Source organism: Periplaneta americana, chromosome 11 (assembly GCF_040183065.1).
Source record: "Periplaneta americana isolate PAMFEO1 chromosome 11, P.americana_PAMFEO1_priV1, whole genome shotgun sequence".
NCBI classification, from domain to species: Eukaryota; Metazoa; Arthropoda; class Insecta; order Blattodea; family Blattidae; genus Periplaneta; species Periplaneta americana.
This window is the reverse complement of record NC_091127.1, coordinates 162,476,924-162,502,575: the sequence shown is the minus strand read 5'-3', so window position 1 is coordinate 162,502,575 and position 25,652 is coordinate 162,476,924. Positions and strand designations below refer to the sequence as shown.

General features: G+C 35.2%; 1 protein-coding gene across 2 annotated transcripts in view; it reads right to left on the bottom strand.

The window, feature by feature from the left end:
* Positions 1 to 409: 409 nt before the first annotated feature.
* The window catches only part of LOC138709530 (carboxylic ester hydrolase-like), a 43,758-nt gene continuing 18,515 nt past the window's right edge, over positions 410 to 25,652 (bottom strand). The window contains exons 6-10 of one of the 2 annotated variants that reach the window (XM_069840355.1): positions 23,204 to 23,477; positions 18,995 to 19,185; positions 11,381 to 11,534; positions 6,665 to 6,797; positions 410 to 3,175 (exon numbers count right to left, since the gene is read on the bottom strand). In XM_069840355.1, coding sequence (XP_069696456.1) covers positions 2,926 to 3,175; positions 6,665 to 6,797; positions 11,381 to 11,534; positions 18,995 to 19,185; positions 23,204 to 23,477 — 1,002 coding nt within the window. In that variant the 3' untranslated portion in view covers positions 410 to 2,925. The remainder of the gene's footprint in view (positions 3,176 to 6,664; positions 6,798 to 11,380; positions 11,535 to 18,994; positions 19,186 to 23,203; positions 23,478 to 25,652) is intronic. The other variant, XM_069840356.1, reaches the window with a different exon arrangement.

Sequence of the window (25,652 nt, the reverse complement as noted above, 5' to 3'; positions counted from 1 at the left end):
TATTTTAAAGGTCTTGTATATCCTTTAATATCAGTGGTAACAAAATTTTGCATAGGATAAAACTTATCGGAAATCATTTTTAAAGAAACTTTTGTTATGTAACATTTTTCACAAAAATCAATAATAAGCGAGATATTTCGATTTATTTAATTCAGACCCCCTTATAATCTCAGTTTTAAATAACGTATTTTGAATGCCATATAGCCTAAAATCTAAGTTACAACGAACTTAATTTATATTCCAATTTTCATCGAAATCCGTTCAACCATTATCGCGTGAAAAGGTTACAAACATCCAGACAGACAGACATACAAACAAAAATTTCAAAAAAGCTATTTTCGGTTTCAGGATGGTTAATTATACATGTTAACACCAATTATTTTTGGAAAATCGAAAATTACCAGAAAAATTTCGGCTACAGATTTATTATTAGTTAGATTTTGTTAGTAATTGTAACATAAAATATAATATACACATAATGTTTCATAGCCTATTACTTCATCATTATTGGTTAATGGATACGAGTTTTCTAACAGGAAATACATAGAGACCAATGTATGTAGAAGTATCATGACTCTAAAGTAAATAAATTCATATAAGTCTGGCACTGATTCTTAGTTACCCAAGTGTGATACCATTTTCCTTCACACCTATAATTGCAAGGATTTTATTTCAATATTATTAGTACAGAATATTACCTAAATGTTATGTAACTTCAGTAATTATACAACAATATACGTAGGATTATGTTTTCCAGATTGATGAAAACTGAAAAGTAGGGTAAAGTTGCCTAATTCCGTGACATATTTAATAAAGTCTATATTTATGCCAAAATTGTAATAAAATTTTCAAATAACACCTAATAGACGTTATTTGGACCTTTAACTATAGTTTTTATAACATTCAGTGTCAACAGTTTCACAAATTTGGTATATATGACTCTTCATTGTTATATAGTGGCTCCTATATACGTGATAAGGATACAAATTCCGTGATAGTGGTTTCCTAATTCCGTGATACTAAAGTAATCCTCATTAACTGCTCCGAAAACAAACGCGTATTTGGAAAAACACATTAAAGTCGTGGTATATTATTTTAACATGAATTAAGCAAGAAATTACAACATAGAAGAAGGGCCTAAGTAACAAATTTCATAGAAAATACTTATGTAACTACAGGAATACATATTACATATTAATATATTATAAACAAAATAAACTGAAAGTTAAATTCAATACAAAATTAATTTTGAATAAATTGAATTATAACACAATTATTTCTCATTATTTATATTCCTAACAATATCAGTAATTAAGTTATATATAAGCCCTATAATTATAATTGATGTTTTCTATAACTTATTTCTATTATTATTTCCACGAACTATTTTATTTTATAGACATTAATTTTCACAATTTAGCGTTGGCATCACTGGTCGAGTGAGCCAGGAAGGAAAAATATGAGCATAAATCCGAAAATGGGAAAGCTTCTGTAACATTGTTATTGTCTCATAATGTTTAAATAATCATACACATTGATTCAGCTAACTATAATCTACAGTAATATATCATTTTTATAATGCTATACTAATTCTTACCTCAAATATAAAATGTTTCTTCAGGAGCGGTCACAAAAGAAAGAAAAACTTACTGATCAACCACCTTTCACTGAACAAAAGCTTCTGATGTCGATTGCTTCTATTCAAAAGGAGGGTAGTCAATAGAATTGAAAAGAAGACATCTACTGGCATCTGTTAGGTATTTCAAAAATCCATAAATTTTCTAGACATCACAATAACAAAAGTAGACAACAAACACACACTCAAAGTACACAAAAAACCCACAACAAAAACAACAACAACACGCATACACAACACATCCAACCACCCAACACAACACAAACAAGCTGCTTTCCGAACAATGGTACACAGACTACTCAACATACCAATGAACCAACAAGATTACAACAAAGAACTAAACACAATCAAATATATAGCACAAGAAAACGGATACAACCCCAACATAATAGACAACATAATACGTAAGACAAAACAAAACCACAAAAAACAGAAGAATACAACACAAACATAAGAACACAAAAAATACCTACATCACACTAACATACGAAAACAAAAACACACATAAAATTGCAACCTCATTCAAGAAATTAAATTACAACATCGCATACAGAACAAATAACACTCTACAAATACAACTCAACACACAAACAACACAAACAAAGAAATACAACCACACAGGCGTATATAAACACCTGCAACAACTTCTACATAGGACAGACAGGCAGATCACTTCAAACACGTTACAAACAACACATCACAGCCATAAAAAAATTACAAAACACCTCCACATATGCAGAACACATCACAAATGCCAACCACATCTACATAGACATCAACACAGACATGGAAATACTGCACATCCAACCAAAAAGCCAGAAACTCAATACACTAGAACAATATGAAATATACAGACACACGAAAACACACCCCAACGATATTCTCAACACACGACTCAATTTCAAAACACATACACTCTTTGACTCTAAACTACGAACGCACCGTCACAAGAAACAAGAGGCGCCAAGACCAACAACGACCAGTTCAGAAGATGACCCAAAATAGGTCGAAACATGTTAACAAGGATCGTTAAAATTTAACACAAGAAAGTCTTATCATACATATTCCGAAGTGATACAGTGTTAAAAGTTGTGGAATCAAGATGTATATTTCAAAAACTTAAAAGTAGAGACCACAACTCCATGGCAGTCAATTGAAATTTTATCACGGGATTAGGGGTATCACGGAATTAGCATCTTTACACTATAGCATTTCTTAAGAACTATTAATATTATCACATAATCTTTAGCTCCTGTTTTGTTTTGGACAACTTTCTAAAATGGCGGATTTTACATTTTTATGTAAATTTCTTCAGAGTCCTTCCGTTTTCTTAAGATCCGCTGTTCAGATTCATCTGCTATAAAATCCCACACTCTGAAATCCCCCTTCAGCGGCTTATTTTCCACGTGCAGACCTGTGCGATCGATGTGGCCGTACTCTACAACTTCGGGTGAAGAAAATGACCCCAATTGCCATTTACTGTCGGGCGGAGACACTGGCTTCCATTTCACTAAGTTGCACACTTCAGATGTAGGACTTCTGTTATGAAGAATTAAAAAAATAATTTATTAATTATACTTACTTACTTACAAATGGCTTTTAAGGAACCCGAAGGTTCATTGCCGCCCTCACATAAGCCCGCCATCGGTCCCTATCCTGTGCAAGATTAATTCAGTCTCTATCATCATATCCCACCTTCCTCAAATCAATTTTAATATTATCCTCCCATCTACGTCTCGGCCTCCCTAAAGGTCTTTTTCCCTCCGGTCTCCCAACTAACATTCTATATGCATTTCTGGATTCGCCCATACGTGCTACATGCCCTGCCCATCGCAAACGTCTGGATTTTAAGTTCCTAATTAAGTTAGGTGAAGAATACAATGCGTGCAATTCTGTGTTGTGTAACTTTCTCCATTCTCCTGTAACTTCATCTCGCTTAGGCCCAAATATTTTCCTAAGCACCTTATTCTCAAACACCCTTAAACTATGTTCCTCTCTCAGAGTGAGAGTCCAAGTTTCACAACCATACAGAAGAACCAGTAATATAACTGTTTTATAAATTCTAACTTTCAGATTTTTTGACAGCAGACTAGATGATAAAAGCTTCTCAACCGAATAATAACAGGCATTTCACATATTTATTCTGCGTTTAATTTCCTCCCGAGTGTCATTTATATTTGTTACTGTTGCTCCAAGATATTTGAATTTTTCCACCTCTTCGAAGGATAAATCTCCAATTTTTATATTTCCATTTCGTACAATATTCTGGTCACGAGACATAATCATATACTTTGTCTTTTCGGGATTTACATCCAAACCGATCGCTTTACTTGCTTCAAGTAAAATTTCCGTGTTTTCCCTAATCGTTTCTGTATTTTCTCCTAACATATTCACGTCATCCGCATAGACAAGAAGCTGGTGTAACCCGTTCAATTCCAAACCCTGCCTGTTATCCTGAACTTTCCTAATGGCATATTCTAGAGCGAAGGTAAAAAGTAAAGGTGATAGTGCATCTCTCTGCTTTAGCCCGCAGTGAATTGGAAAAGCAATTTATTAATTATAACTGGAATAATATATGGAGAAAGTTAAAGGTTAAGTGAAAAGAATTTCTTCAACAAATGTTTCTGCTGATTCATACCTTTGTGTTAAAATTTAAAAAATCCAAAAATGACCCACTCTCGCTAATACGCGGTCCCGATTAGTTCGCTATTTTTATGCAGCCCCTTGAAGAGCGCCTTACCGAGGTTCCACAATAATCAAGAATGCCTAAACGAACACGGGTTTCTTGTATCATACAAATATTTTGAACTAACATGAGTTGAAAAATGACATCTTACATATTCAGATAAATTATTTATATTACTTTTCTTTCATATACAGAATATACTGGGTGTTCATTTTAAAGTGTGTCATGACGGCACTTGATGAGTCAGCGATTTGAAGCGAGTTTCAGCTTTTATGTCAGAAAAGTTGCCTATTAATCAAGGCGTTCAATCTGAACTTGAGAACGTGTACGGTATAACTTGAACGTCGTAGCAACAGATGGCGGTCTGTACGGTCTGTGTGGTACCATAACCTCTTTCGAACTGTGTTTTACGCAGACAAGTCGTACGCAGGGTATTTGTTATCATTGGTTGCGTACGGCAACATTCCACAACACAAATCAAATGCTCCGTGTCCATGCTGACCGTCGAAGTTAATGTCAACAAATACGTAAGTAATCGTCTTAACCCTCTCTCCATATCCCGATAGCAAGAAAAAACTCACCTCAGTACGTGTGTCCAAACAGTTCACATTCCTACCACTACCGGCGTTACCGTGCGTATCGGTAAGTACTTTTCAGAATGAACGCCGTACTTGCCAGGCAACTTCTCTGTCACATAGGTAATACGTCTCTGCGGAAGTGTAGGAAGATTGAATTCTCTAGGCTCATCGGCTAGCCACATGACGGCATACAGCGAGCCATGACACACTTTGAACTGAACACGCAGTATTCTCATCACGAAACATAATCATAGGCCTATACTTTGTCTTTTGGGGATTTACTTCCAAGCCTATCTCCTTACTTGCTTCAAGTATAATTTCCGTATTTTCCCTAATCTTTTTGGATTTTCACCTAACATATTCACGTCATCCTCATAGACAAGAAGCTGATGTAACTCGTTCAATTCGCCAGGATGGTATTTTCAATACAAGAAAAAGTCATGTGTGCGACAAGGAGAAACCCCACACAACAGTTCCCTAGCTAGAACACTCAGGAACGCTTCTTTGTAAATTTGTGGTCTGGTAATGTGCTCGTCGGCCTTTGTATGCTCCCCTCGATTTGTCTTCGATCTCAACTGGATTTCAAATCCGTTAAGCAACTTCAGATCATTTTCTAGGCGTGAGTTTGAGAATCTTTACACATCTACAGGGACATCATTTTATTTTTACTTCAATTTTTATTGTACCTGAGTTTTTGAATGTACTTCACTCCCACCCCTTCTACTAATGAAGTTCCAACACCACACAGAGCCAGACCGCAGATAGTAAGCAGTACTGAGTTACTGAGTATAGTACGTTCCAGAAATATGTTCGCGTTTTCCAGTGACGAAAGAGCTTTCAATATTGAATCATATTTTCGCACAGGTACTGTCCGTTTGCCTACGTCGCATCCCGATTTCCCCCACCTGCTTCTGCTCGCCCCTCTGTAAAAGCTGGGGTGTCTTAGCTCTTTTCTGAAAACATCAATGTCTCTTAGGAATTGGGCGTTTACGTAATATTATACAGCTGTTTAATTTAACTTAAATAAAAGGGCCTCCTTAAGTAATTAACTGTCACGTTATTTCCTCTCTTTCTACAATCATGCGGCATAACCACTTGGACGGACAGTAGATAGCATGTCTGAGTAATTTTATATTTTCGGGTCGGGCAGAAGTGAAGATTGAATTTACAGTACGTAGAGTAGGTACAGAATTATTTCAACATGAGTTACTAGTACGAAGGACGAAACTGGCAATTGGAATTAGATGCAATTAGTCTATAGCGCGATAATATGCACAAAAGAACTGAAGCCTTTATCGAAATGAACGGCCACCATTTTCAAAATTGTATTTAAATATTCATATTATGATTATTTTTCAATTTAACTTCTTTCTCTATATTGTACGCTAATGTGCTGTAGTCAGTATAATATACACCGCATAATGAATATGTTCGCATGGATAACTCACTTCGTGAGTAAAAGCACTTATACTTAATACAGTAGTGTACTTTGATTAAAGAAAAACCTAATGAAAATTATCAAACTCAAAATCGCGATATTTCCTAGTTTACGTAAATGGATGAACTACTTTTCTTCCTTCCTATACCTAGTAGAGTAATTTGTGTTTTACGCCAGTATCATGGAACTCCAGTCTTGGAGGGGGGAACAAGCGGTGTTTCCGGTTCTCTAAAGGTATAGACAGGTTAATATTAAAAATGTTAGTAGAAATAAAATGATGTCCCTGTATTTCAAGTAATAAAGAACGATATATTGTAATTACTTACCCTGTGCGTGCAAAATTAGTCCAGATTGTTGTCATTATGTCTATCATTTCGTCATCTTCCACAGTTTTCCTCGAATTAGAAAATATGTGGTCTTGTGGAAATAAGTACATCAACTCGTCCATATGGTAGGCTCCTGAAATGATGTACAGTGTGGTATTACAGGAAATAGACTGTGTTAAGTAACATATGCAATTATTACTTCGGAATATATATTATATATCTTTCTCGTGTTAAATTCTATCGTACCTGGTTAACATGTTTCGGCCTGTTATGGGCCTTCTTCAGAACTGGTGTTGCTGGTCTTGGCCCCTTTTGTTTTGTCTTCTGTGGGGGTGTGTTTGTGTAGTATAATGTAGAGTCAAAGAGTGTGTGTGTTCTGAAATTGAGTTGTGTGTTGAGAATTTCACTTGGATGTGTTCTTGTGTGTTTGCATATTTCGTATAGTTCTAGTGTGTTTAGTTTCTGGCTTTTTGGTTGGATGTGTAGAATTTCCATGTCTGTGTTGATGTCTCTGTAGGTGCGGTTAGCATTTGTGATGTGTTTTGCATATGTGGATGTGTTTTGTAATTGAGTTATGGTTGTGACGTGTTCTTTGTAACGTGTTTGAAATGATCTGCCTGTCTGTCCTATGTAGAAGTTGTTGCAGGTGTTACGTTTGAATTTATATACGCCTGTGTGGTTGTATTTGTTTGTTTGTGTTGTTTGTGTGTTGAGATGTTTTTGTAGAGTGTTATTTGTTCAGTATGCGATGTTGTAATTTAATTTCTTGAATGAAATTGTAACCACACCAATAGAGACATCGACACAGAATGGAAATTCTACACATCCAACAAAAAAGCCAGAAACTAAACACACTAGAACAATACGAAATATACAGACACACAAAAACACATCCAAATGAAATTCTCAAGACAATTCAATTTCAGAACAACACTCTTTGATTCTACATTACACTACACAAACACACCCCCACAGGAAGCAAAACAAAAGGCGCCAAGACCAGCAACAACCAGTTCTGAAGAAGGCCCATAACAGGCCGAAAAATGTTAACCACGAACGATAAAATTTAACACGAGAAAAACATATAATACATATTCCGAAGTGATATAGTGTTAAAAATTGTATAATCAAGTTGTATATGCAATTATTAATTGTTGGCTACAAACCTTTAACACATATAATGACTGATTTACTTTACAACTTCTTTAGTGTCTAAACATTAGAAAATTACCTGGCTAACTAGTTTCGAAATGATATTCTTCATTGTTCGAAGCCTAGTGAAGGTTCCGCGCTATCGTCTGGTTTTCTGTTGTGGTGAGGTGTGTTCATGATTGTGTCGAAAAGGGTGTGTGTTTTGAAATGCAGTTGACTGTTCAGGATGTGCTATGGTTGTGTTTTGGTGTGTTTGAAAATGGCATATTATTCTAGAGTGTTACAGCTGGCGCCAGCGTTTTTGGCGAGTGTCCTAGATATATAGTGCCCAGTTTGTGAGCATTTTGCCAGTGCATCTGGGAATGGTACCACTTCCTATACACGTCACATCAGCCATTTTCCAAATAAAGTTGTCAGACTGACTGCGGCAAATGTAAAACACTCGCACTTAACATTCCCATTACTTATTTCACACGCCAAAAACGGTGACGCGGACTGTAAGTCGCTGGCTTTCTGGCTGGGTGTGTAGTGATCATATCTCTCTCACATCACCATATCACACCCTTCATTCCTAAACACAGAAGCGCCACCGGCGTGGCTCAGTCGGTTAAGGCGCTTGCCTGCCGTCTGAAGTTGCGTTCGGGCGCGGGTTCGATCCCCGCTTGGGCTGATTACCTGGTTGGGGTTTTTCCGAGGTTTTCCCCAACCGTAATGTGAATGCAAGGTAATCTATGGCGAATCCTCGGCCTCATCTCGCCAAATATCATCTCGCTATCACCAATCTCATCGACGCTAAATAACCTAGTAGTTGATACTGCGTCGTTAAATAACGAACTAAAATAAAAAAATAAAAAATAAACACAGAACATTCTCCTAATCTTCATCTTTCACCGTCTCTGCAAATCATCTCTGGAATTATCTACCATAGGATGTCAGAGACTATCGTACATTATCTAGTTTCAAAAATAAACTAAAAATTGCACTTTTCCAATTCAGATTCCCTTCAATTACAAGCCCTTTTCTCTGCGACAGTTTTGTAAATAATATAGGCCTATATATATTTTCTCCCTTTATTTTGTTCACCAACACTGAACTCTATTAATTACCAGATGAATTTATTATCATAGCCTTTTTATTGTGGCTTTTACTTATATTTCGCTTTTTATTATTTTACTACATTTCATTTGTTGTGTACTTTCTTACATTTTCCCTGTTAACTATTTGTACTAATTGAGTTGCCTATGGGATATTCCAGTCTCTAGATCTGTATTTTATTTTTTTTCTATTAGCCTATGGTATTATTTTCATTTTGTACAGTGTCAAATCTTGTTATGTTATTATTTTCTGTAATATGTTAGTATTTTCAGTCTACAAGTGAGTCTTCGAGCGAGCAAGGAAGCCAGCCTTCGAGGGCATCTGGAAGACCGGAGTTCGACGTGCAGAGAACCGCAACTGGGAAGGCTAGAGTTCAACGTGTCGTGGACCGTAGCTGGAAGACCGGGGTTCGAGGTGCAGTGAACTTGAGTGAGTCCGTAACTGTGGCAGCGTCCAGGCGAGAGTGACACGTCCGGAAGATCTGAGTTCGATGTGCAGTGAACTTGAACAGTGAGCTAGAAGAACTAGCCAAGGCAAGCGAAATGTGAACTGAGAACTGACAGTTTTGTTCTGCACATAGTGCTTTGTGAACATTAATTGAAATTATGAGTACATTGTTGTTCTTCTCAATAATACACGTGTATTGCCATTGGCGTCGTGTGGTGTGCAATAACGACTATTGTGTTGTGTGGAATACCCATTGTTGTAGGGTGAATTAATAAGAAATAAAAGTGACATTGTTGATAGGTGTGAAATAAACGTTACAATATGTTAAAATTTTATTTTTCAAATTACCGTTGGACGTGTTCGGTTTTGACCGAAATGCAATTTTGTATGGAATTTATTCAAGTTTGATTCAGATTCAATGCTTATATGGATAGAATCCCATAGAATTATAACGCAAACATCATAAACTCATTTTCTTCAAATTATGGACTTCCTTATTTTGGACCCAAGCTCCACGTTCATAATGCAGTTCATTCACTTGCGATGTATGATTCACGCCGCCCGTAAACTGACAAACTATCCTTTCCACCCACCAACAGAAACAAACAGCAGACAAAAATATAGGGCTACTTATAAATATGAGATCTGTAGGCTACTTGTACGACTCTGTGACTTAAATTTATTAATGACATGTAATTTCCTCGCAAAAATCAAACACGTTACATAGAACACATCACAGCCATAATCAACTCACACAACACTTCCACATATGCAGAACACATCACAAACGCCAACCATACCTACAGCAACATAGACACAAACAAGGAAATTGTCCACACTTGTGGAGTAACGGTTAGCGCGTCTAGCCGCGAAACCAGGTGGCCCGGGTTCGAATCCCGGTCGGGGCAAGTTACCTGGTTGAGGTTTTTTCCGGGATTTTCCCTCAACCCAATACGAGCAAATGCTGGGTAACTTTCGGTGCTGGACCCCGGACTCATTTCACCGGCATTATCACCTTCATTTCATTCAGACGCTAAATAACCTAGATGTTGATACAGCGTCATAAAATAACCCAATAAAATAAAAAATAAAATAAAAACAAGGAAATTCTACACATCTAACCGGAAAACCAGAAACTAAACACACGAGAACAACATGAAATATACAGACACACAAAACGCACCCACAACAAATCCTCAACACACAACTGATTTTAGAACACACACACTATTTGACTCCACACTACACAACACAAACGCACCCCAGTAAAATAAGACACCGGAAGATGCCAGGACCTCACTAGTTCTGAAGATTGCTCCTAAGCTAAATCTAGTCAACTAGGTACTTATAAACTTAGTTCAATAATAAATAATGATATTCCTAAGTTTTATAAGATAACTTGTAAATGCATGACATGCACGGTTGTTCTGTATGGTTGTGAAACTTGGACTCTCACTTTGAGAGAGGAACAGAGGTTAAGGGTGTTTAAGAATAAGGTGCTTAGGAAAATATTTGGGGCTAAAAGGGATGAAGTTAGAGGAGAATGGAGAAAGTTACACAACGCAGAACTGCACGCATTGTATTCTTCACCTGACATAATTAGGAACATTATGTCCAGACGTTTGAGATGGGCAGGGCATATCGCACATATGGGCGAATCCAGAAATGCATATAGGGTGTTAGTTGGGATGCTGGAGGGAAAAAGACCTTTGGTGAGGCCGAGACGTAGTTGGGAGGATAATATTAAAATGGATTTTAGTGAGATGGGATATGATGATAGAGACTGGATTAATCTTGCTCAGGATAGGGACCAATGGCGGGCTTATGTGAGGGCGGCAATGAACCTCCGGGTTTCTTAAAAGCCATCTGTAAGTAAGTAAATGCATGACATGAAGTCCTGACGTCGACCACCCTACTGGGCCTATAAAAACTCCTACAAATAAGAGTGTGCGTATATTTCTTCTGTTTTTTTGTCCATCACATGTTTCACTTAAGGTTTTAATTTCCTCTTTGCTTACTCACCGTAATTCTCTGTCGGGCGACCGAAAACTGTGCTGTAGCTGTTCTTGCCTCTGTAGTCGAAATAGTAGTAGTACGAGTACGTAGTGGGGAGTGTATTATAATGAATTCTGACAGCTGCATCCGCTCCATCGATAAAATATAGGTCTGTGTACATCTGGTTGAATAGAGAAAAATACAGATCTGTGTACATCTGGTTGAATAGAGAAAATACAGGTGTGTGTGCATCTGGTCGAATAAAGAAAAATACAGGTGTGTGTACATCTGGTTGAATAGAGAAAAATACAGGTCTGTGTACATCTGGTTGAATAGAGAAAAATACAGGTGTGTGTGCATCTGGTTGAATAAAGAAAAATACAGGTGTGTGTACATCTGGTTGAATAGAGAAAAATACAGGTCTGTGTACATCTGGTTGAACAAAGAAAAATACAGGTCTCTGTACATCTGGTTGAATAGAGAAGAATACAGGTCTGTGTACATCTGGTTGAATAGAGAAGAATACAGGTCTGTGTACATCTGGTTGAATAGAGAAGAATACAGGTCTGTGTACATCTGGTTGAATAGAGAAGAATACAGGTCTGTGTACATCTGGTTGAATAGAGAAGAATACAGGTCTGTGTACATCTGGTTGAATAGAGAAGAATACAGGTCTGTGTACATCTGGTTGAATAGAGAAGGATACAGGTCTGTGTACATCTGGTTGAATAGAGAAGAATACAGGTCTGTGTACATCTGGTTGAATAGAGAAGGATACAGGTCTGTGTACATCTGGTTGAATAGAGAAGAATACAGGTCTGTGTACATCTGGTTGAATAGAGAAGAATACAGGTCTGTGTAGATCTGGTTGAATAGAGACAAATAACTTCTCAGCGAAGAGTCAGGATTGTTTTCTGAAAGGATATTCTGGCTATTATTGAATATCTCAATATCTGGGCGTAAATTATTCTAAAAAGTGTTGAATAATTATACTACACAACGTACAATTTATGTTTCAAGGTGAGTTTCATAAAGGTTTATAGTGTCGTTAATTATATCTGTCAGCAGAGAGTTGCAGAATAGAGCTTACCAGAGTCCGTGGATATCCACGGACTCTGGAGCTTACAACCTGTTTTAATTCGACCGGTCAGAGAGCATCCGTCAAGGTTGAGCATCCGACCGAATGTCGAATTTCAACCGGTTGACCTCGATGTTTTTTTTTATTTTACTGGGTTATTTTATGACGCTGTATCAACATCTACGTTATTTAGCGTCTGAATGAAATGAAGGTGATAATGCCGGTGAAATGAATCAGTGGTCCAGCACCGAAAGTTACCCAGCATTTGATCGTATTGGGTTGAGGGAAAACCCCGGAGAAAACTTCAACCAGGTAACTTGCCCCGACCGGGATTCGAACCCTGGTCACCTGGTTTCGCGGCCAGACGCGCTGACCGTTACTCCACAGGTGTGGACTCCCCTTGATGTTTTACAGGCTAGACAGAACACTGACATTTTCTGAGTACACAAACGAAGTAACAATTGAAGGAAATTTACCATGTGTAATTTAAAAAAATGTATTTGCTTAAAATAGGTCTGCATACTTTTATTACACTTATCTTCATCACATGTATAGGTGAACAAATGGACACCGGTATCAACAAAGAAAATACATGTAATGTGTAATATGAAATCTGTTGTGTAAAGAAATGCAAGAATAGAATAAATTACAATTACTTACTAAATAGAAGAGAAAATAAGTACATACATTCTATTGTAACGTTTACACTTTAAACTCAAAACTCATACCTCTAAGAAAGTAGCTGTTAATGCCTTTTAATTACTCTAAGCAGATGCATTATTTCATTAATAAATCATTTTTAAGAAGACAGAGTGCGATCGAAAAGTCCCTCCGCAGCTCTATTAGTTCTAGTAATCCTAGAACACAACCCTGTAGAAAGTTGGCACTCTCCCATTCATTCCGATTTGACAACCTCACACCCCTAGTCCATCATATGCTCAGCGGCCAGTGCTGCCACTTGAATTCTCTGCCTAGTGGATTCTTGGCTACACAAGCACTGCGGAGAGACTTCTCGATCACACTGTACATTTTGCTCTTGACAATACCAACTGTAATACTTGAATGAGTGAGTGAGTGAGTGGAATGAATAAATGAATGAATTGAATGAAATGAATGAATGACTTGAATGAAATGAATGAATGAATTGAATGAATGAATGAAATGAATGAATGAATGAATTGAATGAATGAATGAATGAATTGAATGAATGAAATGAATGAATTGAATGAATGAATGAAATGAATGAATTGAATGAAATGAATGAATCAATTGAATGAATTGAATGAATCAATTGAATGAATGAAATGAATGAAATGAATGAAATGAATGAAATGAATGAATTGAATGAATGAAATGAATGAATTGAATGAATTGAATGAATGAATTGAATGAATTGAATGAATGAAATGAATGAATTGAATGAATTGAATGACATGAATGAATTGAATGAATGAAATGAATGAATCAATTGAATGAAATGAATGAATAGAATGAATTGAATGTATTGAATGAATGAAATGAATGAATGCATTGAATGAATGAATTGAATACAATGAATGAATTGAATGAATGAATGAATTGAATGAATGAATGAAATGAATGAATTGAATGAGTGAAATGAATGAATGAAATGAATGAATTGAATGAATGAAATGAATGAATTGAATGAATTGAATGAGTGAATGAATTGAATGAATTGAATGAATGAATGAAATGAATGAATGAATTGAATGAATGAAATGAATGAATTGAATGAATTGAATGAAATGAATGAATCAATTAAATGAAATGAATGAATCGAATGAATGAAATGAATGAATCGAATGAATGAAATGAATGAATTGAATGAATTGAATGAATGAATAAATGAATGAATTGAATGAATGAAAAGAATGAATTGAATGAATGAAATGAATGAATGAATGAATGAAATGAATGAATTGAATGAAATTAATGAATTGAATGAATTGAATGAATGAATGAATGAATGAATGAATGAATGAATGAATTGAATGAATGAAATTAATGAATGAATTGAATGAATTGAATGAATTGAATGAATTGAATGAAATGAATGCATTGAATGAATGAATTGAATGAATGTATTGAATGAATGAATTGAATGCAATGAATGAAATGAATGAATCAATGAAATGAATGAATTGAACAAATGAATGAATGAATTGAATGAATTGAATGAATGAACGAATTGAATGAATAAATTCAATCAGTGAACCAATCAGTGAATCACTTAATCAGTCAATGAACGAATGAATCAATGAGTCGATGGATGGATCGATGGATAATTGATTGATTGTAGTGAGAGAAGAAGAATTATAATTTAAATAGTAGGCCTGCACTATGATGATCGTCTCCTTGCAAGGGCTCTTGGAACTCCTGCATGGCTCAATGTGGTCTGTCTTTGCCGTCCACCCACGAAGAGTGAGAAACAACTCGTTAAACCAAACCTGAGACACTCCGCGGGACGGAAGAGCTTTGCACACCGACTACAGCTCAGGCGTTCAATAGCAATACAGTTTCTATTTTTCGTAACCGGTTGTGGACGACTCAAGGTCTCTGCCGCTTCTGAATACGGGTACTATTGGGACAGAATTTTTCAGAATCTATTTTTGTTCATTCGTTGTAAGTGAAGTGGTTATTTCTTTAGTAAGAACTTATGGTTTGCACCATATTTCATGCTCTTGATGTTTGTCTCTAACAGCGATGGGCGTTTGAGTGCATTTGCCCTCCGTGCACACGGGGAGTCCCAAGTGCGAGCGCTGTAGTGTGCCAGCAGCTATAACAGATCTTACAGCTTTAAATGAGCTAAATTTAGGACTTCAGGGAAAAGAAATTCTTAATACACAATTTGCAGATAGAATTGTAGCTTTTAAGGAGAAATTTCTGTTATGGATACGTCAAATGCAAAAGGGCGAAATATATCATCTCCCATCCTTATCTAACAGCGTATTCCGAATCTCACCGGTCCGGTGGCATCAATGAAGTCATGTTGCAGCGAAATGAGAGCGAATGAGCGTATTCCGAATCTCACCGGTATGCAATCTGATGGCATCACGGTGTTCCGAATTCCACCGATGACGTCATTGATGCTCCACCGGTGTCGCACCGGTGCCATCAACTTGCAGAGGTGGTGGTAGTCTCCATCAGCCGCCATCAGTGAATCTGATTGGTTCTTGTATAGGGCGGGAATTAGCAGACGAATGACATCGTGCACTGTTGTGTCATGGCGGTGTATTCTGCTTTAGTTCTGCTGTATTGCTTGTAATGAGCACAACGTAAAAACAATATGTTAATGGCTTATGAGCGAACATGTCAACGGACCAGTTATTACTACCGGTTCAAGAAATAAATTGTTTATGCTCTCTTTTCTTTGAACGAGATGGCAGTACGAAAATTTCGCATAATTTTGCTACCGTAGTACAGACAACAACTTGTACAGTCGCCATGACAGCCATCGATCTTTCCAGCAGTTTTGTCCCTTATTTCGCTGCAACGTGACGTCATTGTTGCCACCGGACCGGTGAGATTCGGAATACGCTGTAAGGAACAAAACTGCTGGAAGGTTCGATGGCTGTCATGGCGACTGTGTAAGTGGTTATCTGTGCTACGCTAGCAAAATTTTGCGAAATTTCCGTACTGCCATCTCGTTCAAAGACAAGAGATCATAAACAATTTATTTCTTGAACCGGTAGTAATAACTGGTCCGTTGACATGTTCGCTCATAAGCCATTAACATATTGTTTTTACGTTGTGCTCATTACAAACAATACAGCAGAACACACCGCCATGACACAACAGTGCACGATGTCATTCGTCTGCTAATTCTCGCCCTATACAAGAACCAATCAGATTCACTGATGGCGGCTGATGGAGACTGCCATCACCTCTGCAAGCTGATGGCACCGGTGCGACACCGGTGGAGCATCAATGACGTCATCGGTGGAATTCTGAACACTGTGATGCCATCAGATTGCTCACCGGTGAGATTCGGAATACGCTCTAAGCGCATAGAATTTTGAACAATGAAAATTTCGAAATGTACGCATGTATTCTATCTAGTCAATTAGAGGAATTTACATCAAGGTTTCAAGATTTAGATTGGCTGGAAATGGATTTGCGTATTTTCGCTATATGTTCTGGTTCCAACTGATTATTGATAACGTCCCCCCTTCATTATAGTGTGAATTGATTGACCTGCGATGTGATCGAGAGATGCGAGCGAAATATGTTTCAAGGTCGAGTCTTATGCAGTTTTATGACGGATTCGCAAGAGGACGCTTTCCCAATCTGCATAAGCTGTGTGAGAAAGTTTTGTGTTTATTTGGTTCCACTTACAGATGTGAACAGTTATTTTCTATTACGAAAATAAACAAATCTCAAACAAGAAATGATGGGCTTTTGACGGCAGTTCTTCGCGTAGCTTGTGCTAATACAGTTTCTCCAAATCTTGAGAAATGGAATAATATGAATTAATGTGCAACAGACATGTTTTGTTTTGTGTTTAAGCAAGTGCTTTATTACTTTGTGTTCTTATTTAGTTTGGTAGAATAACAGTTTCTTTTGAAACACACAGTACGTACCGCAACTTGAATAAACCGGTTTTCGTGCACTCTATAAGCACATTTCTCTCGTAGTACACCGTGCAAGCACAGAGTGCATAATTCTGCCCAACCCTGGTCTATAACATCACTGTTGATTAATTTTGAGTAGGCCTATTAGATATCTCGCCTGTTTGGGTTCTATTTTTCTTTTGGATTACAAATATCCAAATTTAACTGCAATACGCCAGTCGTGGTTTTTTTCAAGTCAAATTGTAAAATTTTTAATTCATTTATTTTTTGTTTCCAAAAACACATTAAATTTGTCCAATGATTTCGTTGTATGTCTAGATCAGTAACATCATATCAGTATTCAATAGACAATGGGTAATTCGATATAGGATAATTCAGAAAAGTATGTATTCCTCTTGAAATTATTATTTAAACTAATATAAAAAATTCATATTTTATTCGAACTTTCCATGCTTTTATTGGAATAATTCGATGTAAAAATTTACTAATTTCAACTAAAATAATATCTAATGGGTGGGGGGAAGGAAAGTTGGAATTTTTCGGTCGCGGACTGGGTAAAATCTCTTATAGAACTGATATTTAACCCTTGCGGTAAATTTCGGTGAAGTCCAGAGGACCTAATTAGTCAAATCCACTTTCCTCATAAGTCCAGACATAGCTAAATTAATAAAATGTGGGGTTTGGAATGGTTTATATTATACAGGCCTATTAATAATACTTTGATCAATAGTGTAAATCAGTGATGTCAAAGCAAGCGCATTTTTCTGACCTTGATCTCGTGCGCGGGCAGCAAGCGCTAAGTATGGAAAGAGGAAGGGTTGTGTATATGAATAAGCAACCTGTTGGATTAAGAAAACAGTGGTGCACAAACTTCAAACGGAACGTGAAATTTTATGTCATTATTTTTATATGGCTTCTTTCTGTTTAATATTATCTATATTGTATGTAAAACAAAACTACTAACACTGATTTCTTAATATTGCACTTGTGTTTTAAATCTTAATAACATAATAGAGAGTTAAGAAGGAATATTCACTTAAATTCTATAGTAGTATAATTATACTGTATTAAGTGAATAAAACACATCATTCATAAAGAAAGTGATATCCCAAAGAAAGAGCTTGCGTATGACATGATAAGTTTGAATTTATATTGATGGTATTTTTAGCTTTATAAAAGTAATCAATAAACTAATCAAAGCAATATTACAGTACAAAGCAAAGTTACATAGGTACTGTATCTGTTTTAAGTGTAACTAATACATAACAAAAATCTTATCGCATTATGCTTTTAAGGTGGAATTTGTGAGCAACTTCCTATCATCAGAATATTAAATTATTTTCTCGAAATCTGCTGAAGCTATAGTGCTGACATTTTTACAACACATGGGCACGTATCGTTTGCTTATGATGTAACAGTAGTTGCTTTATTAATTCATTTCCTTACAAACAATTTCCATGCGAATATTTTCAAAATTTTCAATACACTATCTTCAGTAATACGTATTTACGGTACCGTATATTAGATTTACGAAAACATTCTGTAAGGTTACTAAATAAATAGGCCTATACCTGAAAATTTCACTTTTCTATACGAAAAGTTGAGAAAATATTTCTTTTGAATAAAAAAATAAAACTTGTGAAAAATGAACATTGGAATTAAAATTTACATTCTAATAATGCACTTATACTTCTCAGGCAAATATAAAAATTAACATGGCTACAGTTTTAATAAGTTCTCCTCCCTTTATCTATTGATTCAGTACTGGCCATCCCTGAATATAGCTCGACCAAGCGGCATATACTACCTCTTTCGTCTGTCTCTTTCCTTTCCGCTGTAAAGCGCTCAGGCTCTCCTGGGCTGTAAAGCGCGCGCTTGCTCCTATGGGCATCAATTGACAGGCCACTGATTCAAGAACTGTCTTGTCATTCAAGAAATTACTTATAAAATTAGTAATAAGTTAAACAATACCTCAATCAAAACTTTCCGCGAATCCTTGTCGAGGGGCTCGTAATCGAAAAGAAAAGCTTTGATCCATTGTCGAATCTCTGCTTGTCCCCTTCGTGTCTCGTTGTCCCGGGAACGGAAGCTATCCTCTAAGTCTTGAAGATCTAATTGTAACTTCTTCCAGTTCTGGAAGATAGTATCGTAGTGATGCATTTCTGTAGTAAAGAGAGAGAGAAAAAAGATACAGTTGTTATCACAAGAAAAAGGAAATAAATATTTTAAGTATTCATCGACTCTTAAGGGGACACTCAACTATATTTTGGAACTTTTTTCCAATTTGACCAGTCTTTTTCAAATTTGGAGAAAAAGTTTAATATACACATGGAAAGTAACATGCAAAATCTCAGCTCATTAGATCTAATACTTTTCAAAATGAAAAATATTTCAATTTTTAATCAATCATTAATTGAAATATCACTTTTAATTATCATTTTTTATTGTCTGGCTTTGTGCATTTGACTGTGACTTCTCAATGAATAGGGGAATAATTCTGCGTATTGATTTAGTTCTGTCACGTAAATTAGTGTAGAAATTTAATTTTTCATTTCTATGACACTTTTTTCTCCAATTTTTAAGTTGAGGGTCCCCTTAAGGAAAAAAATCCACATTTTCCCTCGATATCTTTCAAACTTTGGTGACATGATTCTTGAGTGTCTACTAAGCATTTATACAATTCAAACTTGAAAATCGAATTTGGTGGCCCAAAGAACATTTTTTTTTAAATATTAATACAATTTTGGACCTAAAGAATTTGTAGCATCGGATTATAGGTGTCTTCCAGCAAATGATAAAAATGTCCCAGGATTGCTCGAATGTAATCTCGGGTCTTTGCGGTCAGAATTTTGAACACCTGCTTTAAAATTCTTCACCAACATGTTCATAGTGAATAATTCTTCTCGGGTTCTCAGCCAGGTGAGTTGGAGATTAGCTTCCAAGCTTTCGACGGCTAGCTCTGCCATCTTCTTCAAGACTTCGTCCCTGAAGAAGATGGCAGAGCTAGCCGTCGAAAGCTTGGAAGCTAATCTCCAACTCACCTGGCTGAGAACCCGAGAAGAGTTATTCTATATCAAACGCCGGGAAAGCCTCAAGTCATACATGTTCATAGTGTACTGTATCTTTTTCATCCACAAAATTAAGTGTTGTTCGAACAAAAATGTTTCTTCTGTGTACATTTAATCACATTTCTGTGGTACTGAAGCCAAAATTATTAATTTTTCTGTCTCGTGATTCATAAATTAAATAAAATTGTCACTGCTGTTGTTAGAATTGAGACTTAGTATTCAGCTGGCCCCAACCAGTATAAAACGACATTATCTCATAAACTGTTAATTTGCGTATCCATGTTTACTGGAACTTTTTAAAATTCTGTTCGTTTTTACTTCTCATCCCTCAGTTTTTTTGCTATCACTTCCGAAACAACCTGTATATTTGTTTTAATGAATTCGCAGAGGTTGCAAGTTTTTTTTATATTTGTCTTCCAGCAACTAAAATCTACCTGTAAAAGAAGTAACTAATAATAGGATACTTGTGTCTCAAAACAAGCTTTTACCTCCATTTTTTTTTTATTGCACCAAATAAATTCCATCGCGTTATTCTGTCTCAGTTCGTAGTATTAGAGTCAGTGAAATCTTATGGTTGTGTGGTCACAAGTCCCTAGAAACAAACGGAAGATACAAGCCAGAGCCTTCTTTAGTTACAAGTCGGAGCATGGGTAGGTTTGGCAACGCAGAGTGGAGGCGGACGGAGGCGAAATAAAGGCGTGACTTTGACGTTTTAGTGCTTTGATTTCGTTGTCACATGTACATTTTCGACATTAATTGATACAAAACTAAGTGCATATGATCAAGATTCAGCGTATTGATGTACGTAATTTATTACGGAATCCGAAATGGTGTTTTATTTGAATTTCAGAATACCGCCTAAGTACTTGCATACAGCCACTTATAACTTCAAAAAAATTAAAATCATACGTGTTTTCAATTGATGGTACTAGGGAAAATAAATAAATACTTAAAGAAATGTTACTTGTACCAAAAATAAATAAAATAACGACGTACTTTCGCATTACCCTATTCAAATCAATTAACCATTATGTGGCTATTAAATTGGCAATGTTTTGCCGCTTTAAGTTGTTTCACCTCTGACGTGAAAGGTATAGAATATCATATAGGCCTACATTTTAATTCCATGTGATCAGTCGTGCTTTTCAATAAATATTTCCGATACCCAGGAAGCCAGTTTTAGTTTGAACCTCGCCAGTCACCATAACAATACTGTTATCCTAAATTATTTGTAATAAATTTTAAAAAATATAATTTTAAATAGGCCAAGGCCAAGTATAAAGATTTATGAAAAAAATAAGAAAAATACCTTCAACATACGTAACAAAACACATCATTATCTATTAAGTATGTGCCAATTAGCGTAAACTCGGTGAACTTTAAATCCGGTAAATACGAAGTAAAAAGAAACATGTTTATAACTAATTTATTACAAAAGGAATAATCTATAATAATAATAATAATAATAATAATAATAATAATAATAATAATAATAATAGTAATAATAATAGTAATAATAATAGTAATAATAATAATAATAATAATAATAATAATAAATCTGTAGCCGAAATTTTTCTGGTAATTTTCGATTTTCCAAAAATAATTGGTCCTAACATATATAATTAACCACCCTGAAACCGAAAATCGCTTTTTTGAAATTTTTGTCTGTCTGTCTGTCTGTCTGTCTGGATGTTTGTTACCTTTTCACGTGATAATGGCTGAACCGATTTATATGAAAATTGGAATATAAATTAAGTTCGTGTAACTTAGAATTTAGGCTACATGGCATTCAAAATATTTTATTTAAAAGGGGGGTTATAAGGGGGCTTGAATTAAATAAATTGGAATATCTCCCTTATTATTAATTTTCATGAAAAATGTTACATAACAAACGTTTCTTTAAAAATAATTTCCGATAAGTTTTATTCTATGCAAAATTTTTATAGGACTGATATTTAATGAGATAAATGAGTTTCAATATTACAATAACAACGCCATGTAAGGCCGTGTAATGAAATAAAAAACAAATGACTTCGTCTATAAGGGGCCTTGGACAACAACAATCGAAAGCTATAAAACATAGCCTACAGATAATGTGTCTGTGTTTGTATGAAGTAATATCGGAAGCTAAATTAATCGATTTGTATAATTAATTATTAATTCACCATTGGAAAGTGTAGTTTCTCTAGATGGACATAATGCTATAATGTTAATACAGTAACATCTCAGTGAATCGAGAACAGGTAAGATTAAAATAGCTTCTCATGCACAGAAAACTTGATAGGCATTTGTTTCCTGTATTTCCTAAAATAATTTTTATGACCAAATGAGTGGTCTCTGGATCAAAATGATCGCATTTTAATTTTTTAATACAATTTAAATTAAGTAACATAATAAACGATTTATCCTTCTATCAAACACGAATGTTCCCTGGATCAAATGTCCTATTTTAATTATGTAATTACTTTATATTTATTTCTAACTGGTGCAGCGGAGCGCACGGGTACGGCTAGTATTAATAAATAAACCTTGAAAACCAACAAAGTGAGTGTGTATGCATCTACAAATTATAGATAGTTCTGACGTATAGCAGGCATTCCGAATCTTCAAAACTGCAACTTATTTTATGGAATCACAAAACAGCTGTTTACAATGAACTTGAAAATCAACAACGTAACTTTATTGATACAGTATAGCAGGCGAGACCCAACAATTTGGCTAGAATTCTGATACATCACAAACCACAAGTAAGACTATAAAAATGTAGTTAATACAATATTTAATATTTACTTTGTCATCACTAACCGTAAAAATTTCCAAAGATTGCCACCATTTTTTTTTTCATTTATTGTCTTGATTTTATCGCCAACACGCACATAGTTTATAATACATCAATAATGAACGCTTGGTACGACCGCGAACATAATTCCATCGACACACACTTATATTGTAACATTCATTTACATTGAAAATCGGCATTAGCACAAACACGTGCCTGTATGGTCGGCCTCCTGCTGACAGTTAATTACAGTGTTGCCGATGTATGGCTCCGGCTTGTAACTGAAAAAGGCTCTGTACAAGCCCATTCCTTCTTGTAGGGAGATATACTTACTTGAAATCCGTGCCGAGAATCCAGTCGAATTCTCTAACATGTCACCACTCTCACACAACGGACGACATTCAGTTCTGAACACACCTTCAATAATAATGGCGCCGTCCCCTGAAGTAAATCCAACCATCCAGGGAACAATGCGATGTTTATTGTAAGATGCCAAAACTGTGCCCATAGCAGTTTTCGAAAGAAACATCTCGTCTCCTTCCCCAACTGCCTTCTCGACCACAGGCCCAAAACGAATATCAGGCGTATCAGGCCCGCCATCTGCGTACTATAACAGTTACATGAACAACGCTAAGTTGCAATATTTGAGGGAAGTCATCATGACCCAAAATGAAAAAAATTAACATTTTTATTTTTTTATACTTGATGATAGGGACTGGAATGCTTTACCTGCAGACTTACTAAAGGCTTTACCAACAACCAAAAATGCATTTAAAAATAGGCTTAAGGACCTTACTAATAGACGGTAATTATACACAGTAGTTAAAGGCTGTAAACGATATGTTGTTATTGAAGTGTTGTATCAGTGAAGAATTATGTTGTGTCAGTGAAGTGTGTTGTATCAGTGAAGAAGTATGTCGTGTCAGTGAAGTGTGCTGTGTAAGTGAAACGTGTTCCTGTCAGTGAAGCTTTATAATTTATAGTGGCAGTGCAAAGAATTTGAACAGTGAAATGTTTTTGAAGTGTTAGTGAAATCAGGATAGAATCAGTGAAATGTGTCGTAGTTCCAGTGCAGTGAGTGAGTTGACAGCGAAATGAGTGTAATGTTGAAAGGTACTTGTGCAGATATGAACATATCATACTCGTGGGTTTTAGTTCGATCTTAGTTTTAAGATACAAATTAGAATATTTCAAATGTTATTTTAAGTGATCGTTTCATTTAATTTAGTATATTCCCTGTTGTTGTTGTTGTTGTTATTATTATTATTATTATTGTTATTATTATTATTAGTATTAGTATTAATTATTAGTATTATTATTAATTGTATTTTTAATTAATAAGTTTATTATTGTCATTATTGAGTGTAATTAGTTACCACTGCCACCGGGTATATACCCATTGCAGTGTGAATAAATACATACATGCATACATACAAAGTATGGTTCATTCTGCTTAAATTGGTGTTTGGTTTATTAAAATATTAGAAAAGTTACTATTTTAAATATACTGTATTTTTAAAAATATTAGTGTATTAGATGGAAGAAGAAATGTAAGCATGTGGGTGTTTTTGTTGGTGACAAAAAAATATATATATACTCTACAATTTGCGGATGAACAAATTATACTAGCAGAAGACTATGAAGATATTGAATACATGAGCAGAAACTCATTGAAGAATATGAAAAATCTGGACTAAAATTTAATTTTGAAAAATCCCATTATATGGTTATTGGGGGAAAAACAAAATCTGATACTTGAAAATAAAGGTGTTATTAAATATAGTAATAAATACAAATATTTAGGTGTTACAATCACAGATGATGGAAGGAACCATGTAGAAATGAAAGAACGTTTGAAGAAAGGAAAATGTGCAATATCCACTCTTAATCTATTATTATGGGATAATAAAATCAGAATTGAAACAAAACATAAAATTTATAAATCAATTGTGAGAAGTACAACTTTATACGGGGCAGAAACTTGGCAATTGCAAAACGTATTCCAAAATAAATTTTTGGCCTTGGAAATTCATTATTGGAGACGATCAGCAGGGATTTCAAGAGGAGATAAAATTACTTGCGGCAATCTTTCAGGGTGGTCCTCTCAAAATCAATACATTTAAGGAAAGGTTGAGAAGATTAGACTGTAAATATAATTGTATGTGCAGTGTAATTATCTAAGTTGTGTCATGTAATTAAGTTGATATGTAATTAATTAAGATGATATGTAATTTAGTTGATATGTAAATAAATTAAGTCATATGTAATTAATTAAGATGATATGTAATTAAATAAGGTGATATGTAATTACTTAAATTGGTAATAGTTGGGTGAAATAGAAGTACTTTTAAGTTAGATTTACTTTTGCTTATTGTTAGGCATTATTGAATAGTTTTTATTTATAGTCCTAGGTTTATTGCATCTATTTATTTATAGTTAGAAATAAATTTAGGTTTAGGTTTATTTTTATTTTATTTTATTTCCTTTATCTTTCTTTTATTGCTGTAATTATTGTATAATTGTAATGGTATTATTGTATATTATATATCACTGCCACCGGGTGTATACCCAATTGTAGTGTTAATAAATACATACACATAATCAGAATGAAAATGCAAGTTAAGAATGATATTGTAGAGGATATTTCCACAAAACAACTATTATGGTGTGGGCATATGATGCGAATGAATACGGGAAGATTACCAAGGTTGGCATGTGATTGGACCCCATCAAGAAGAAAAAAAAAAGAGGAAGACCTATGACAACATGGAAAAAGGGCATT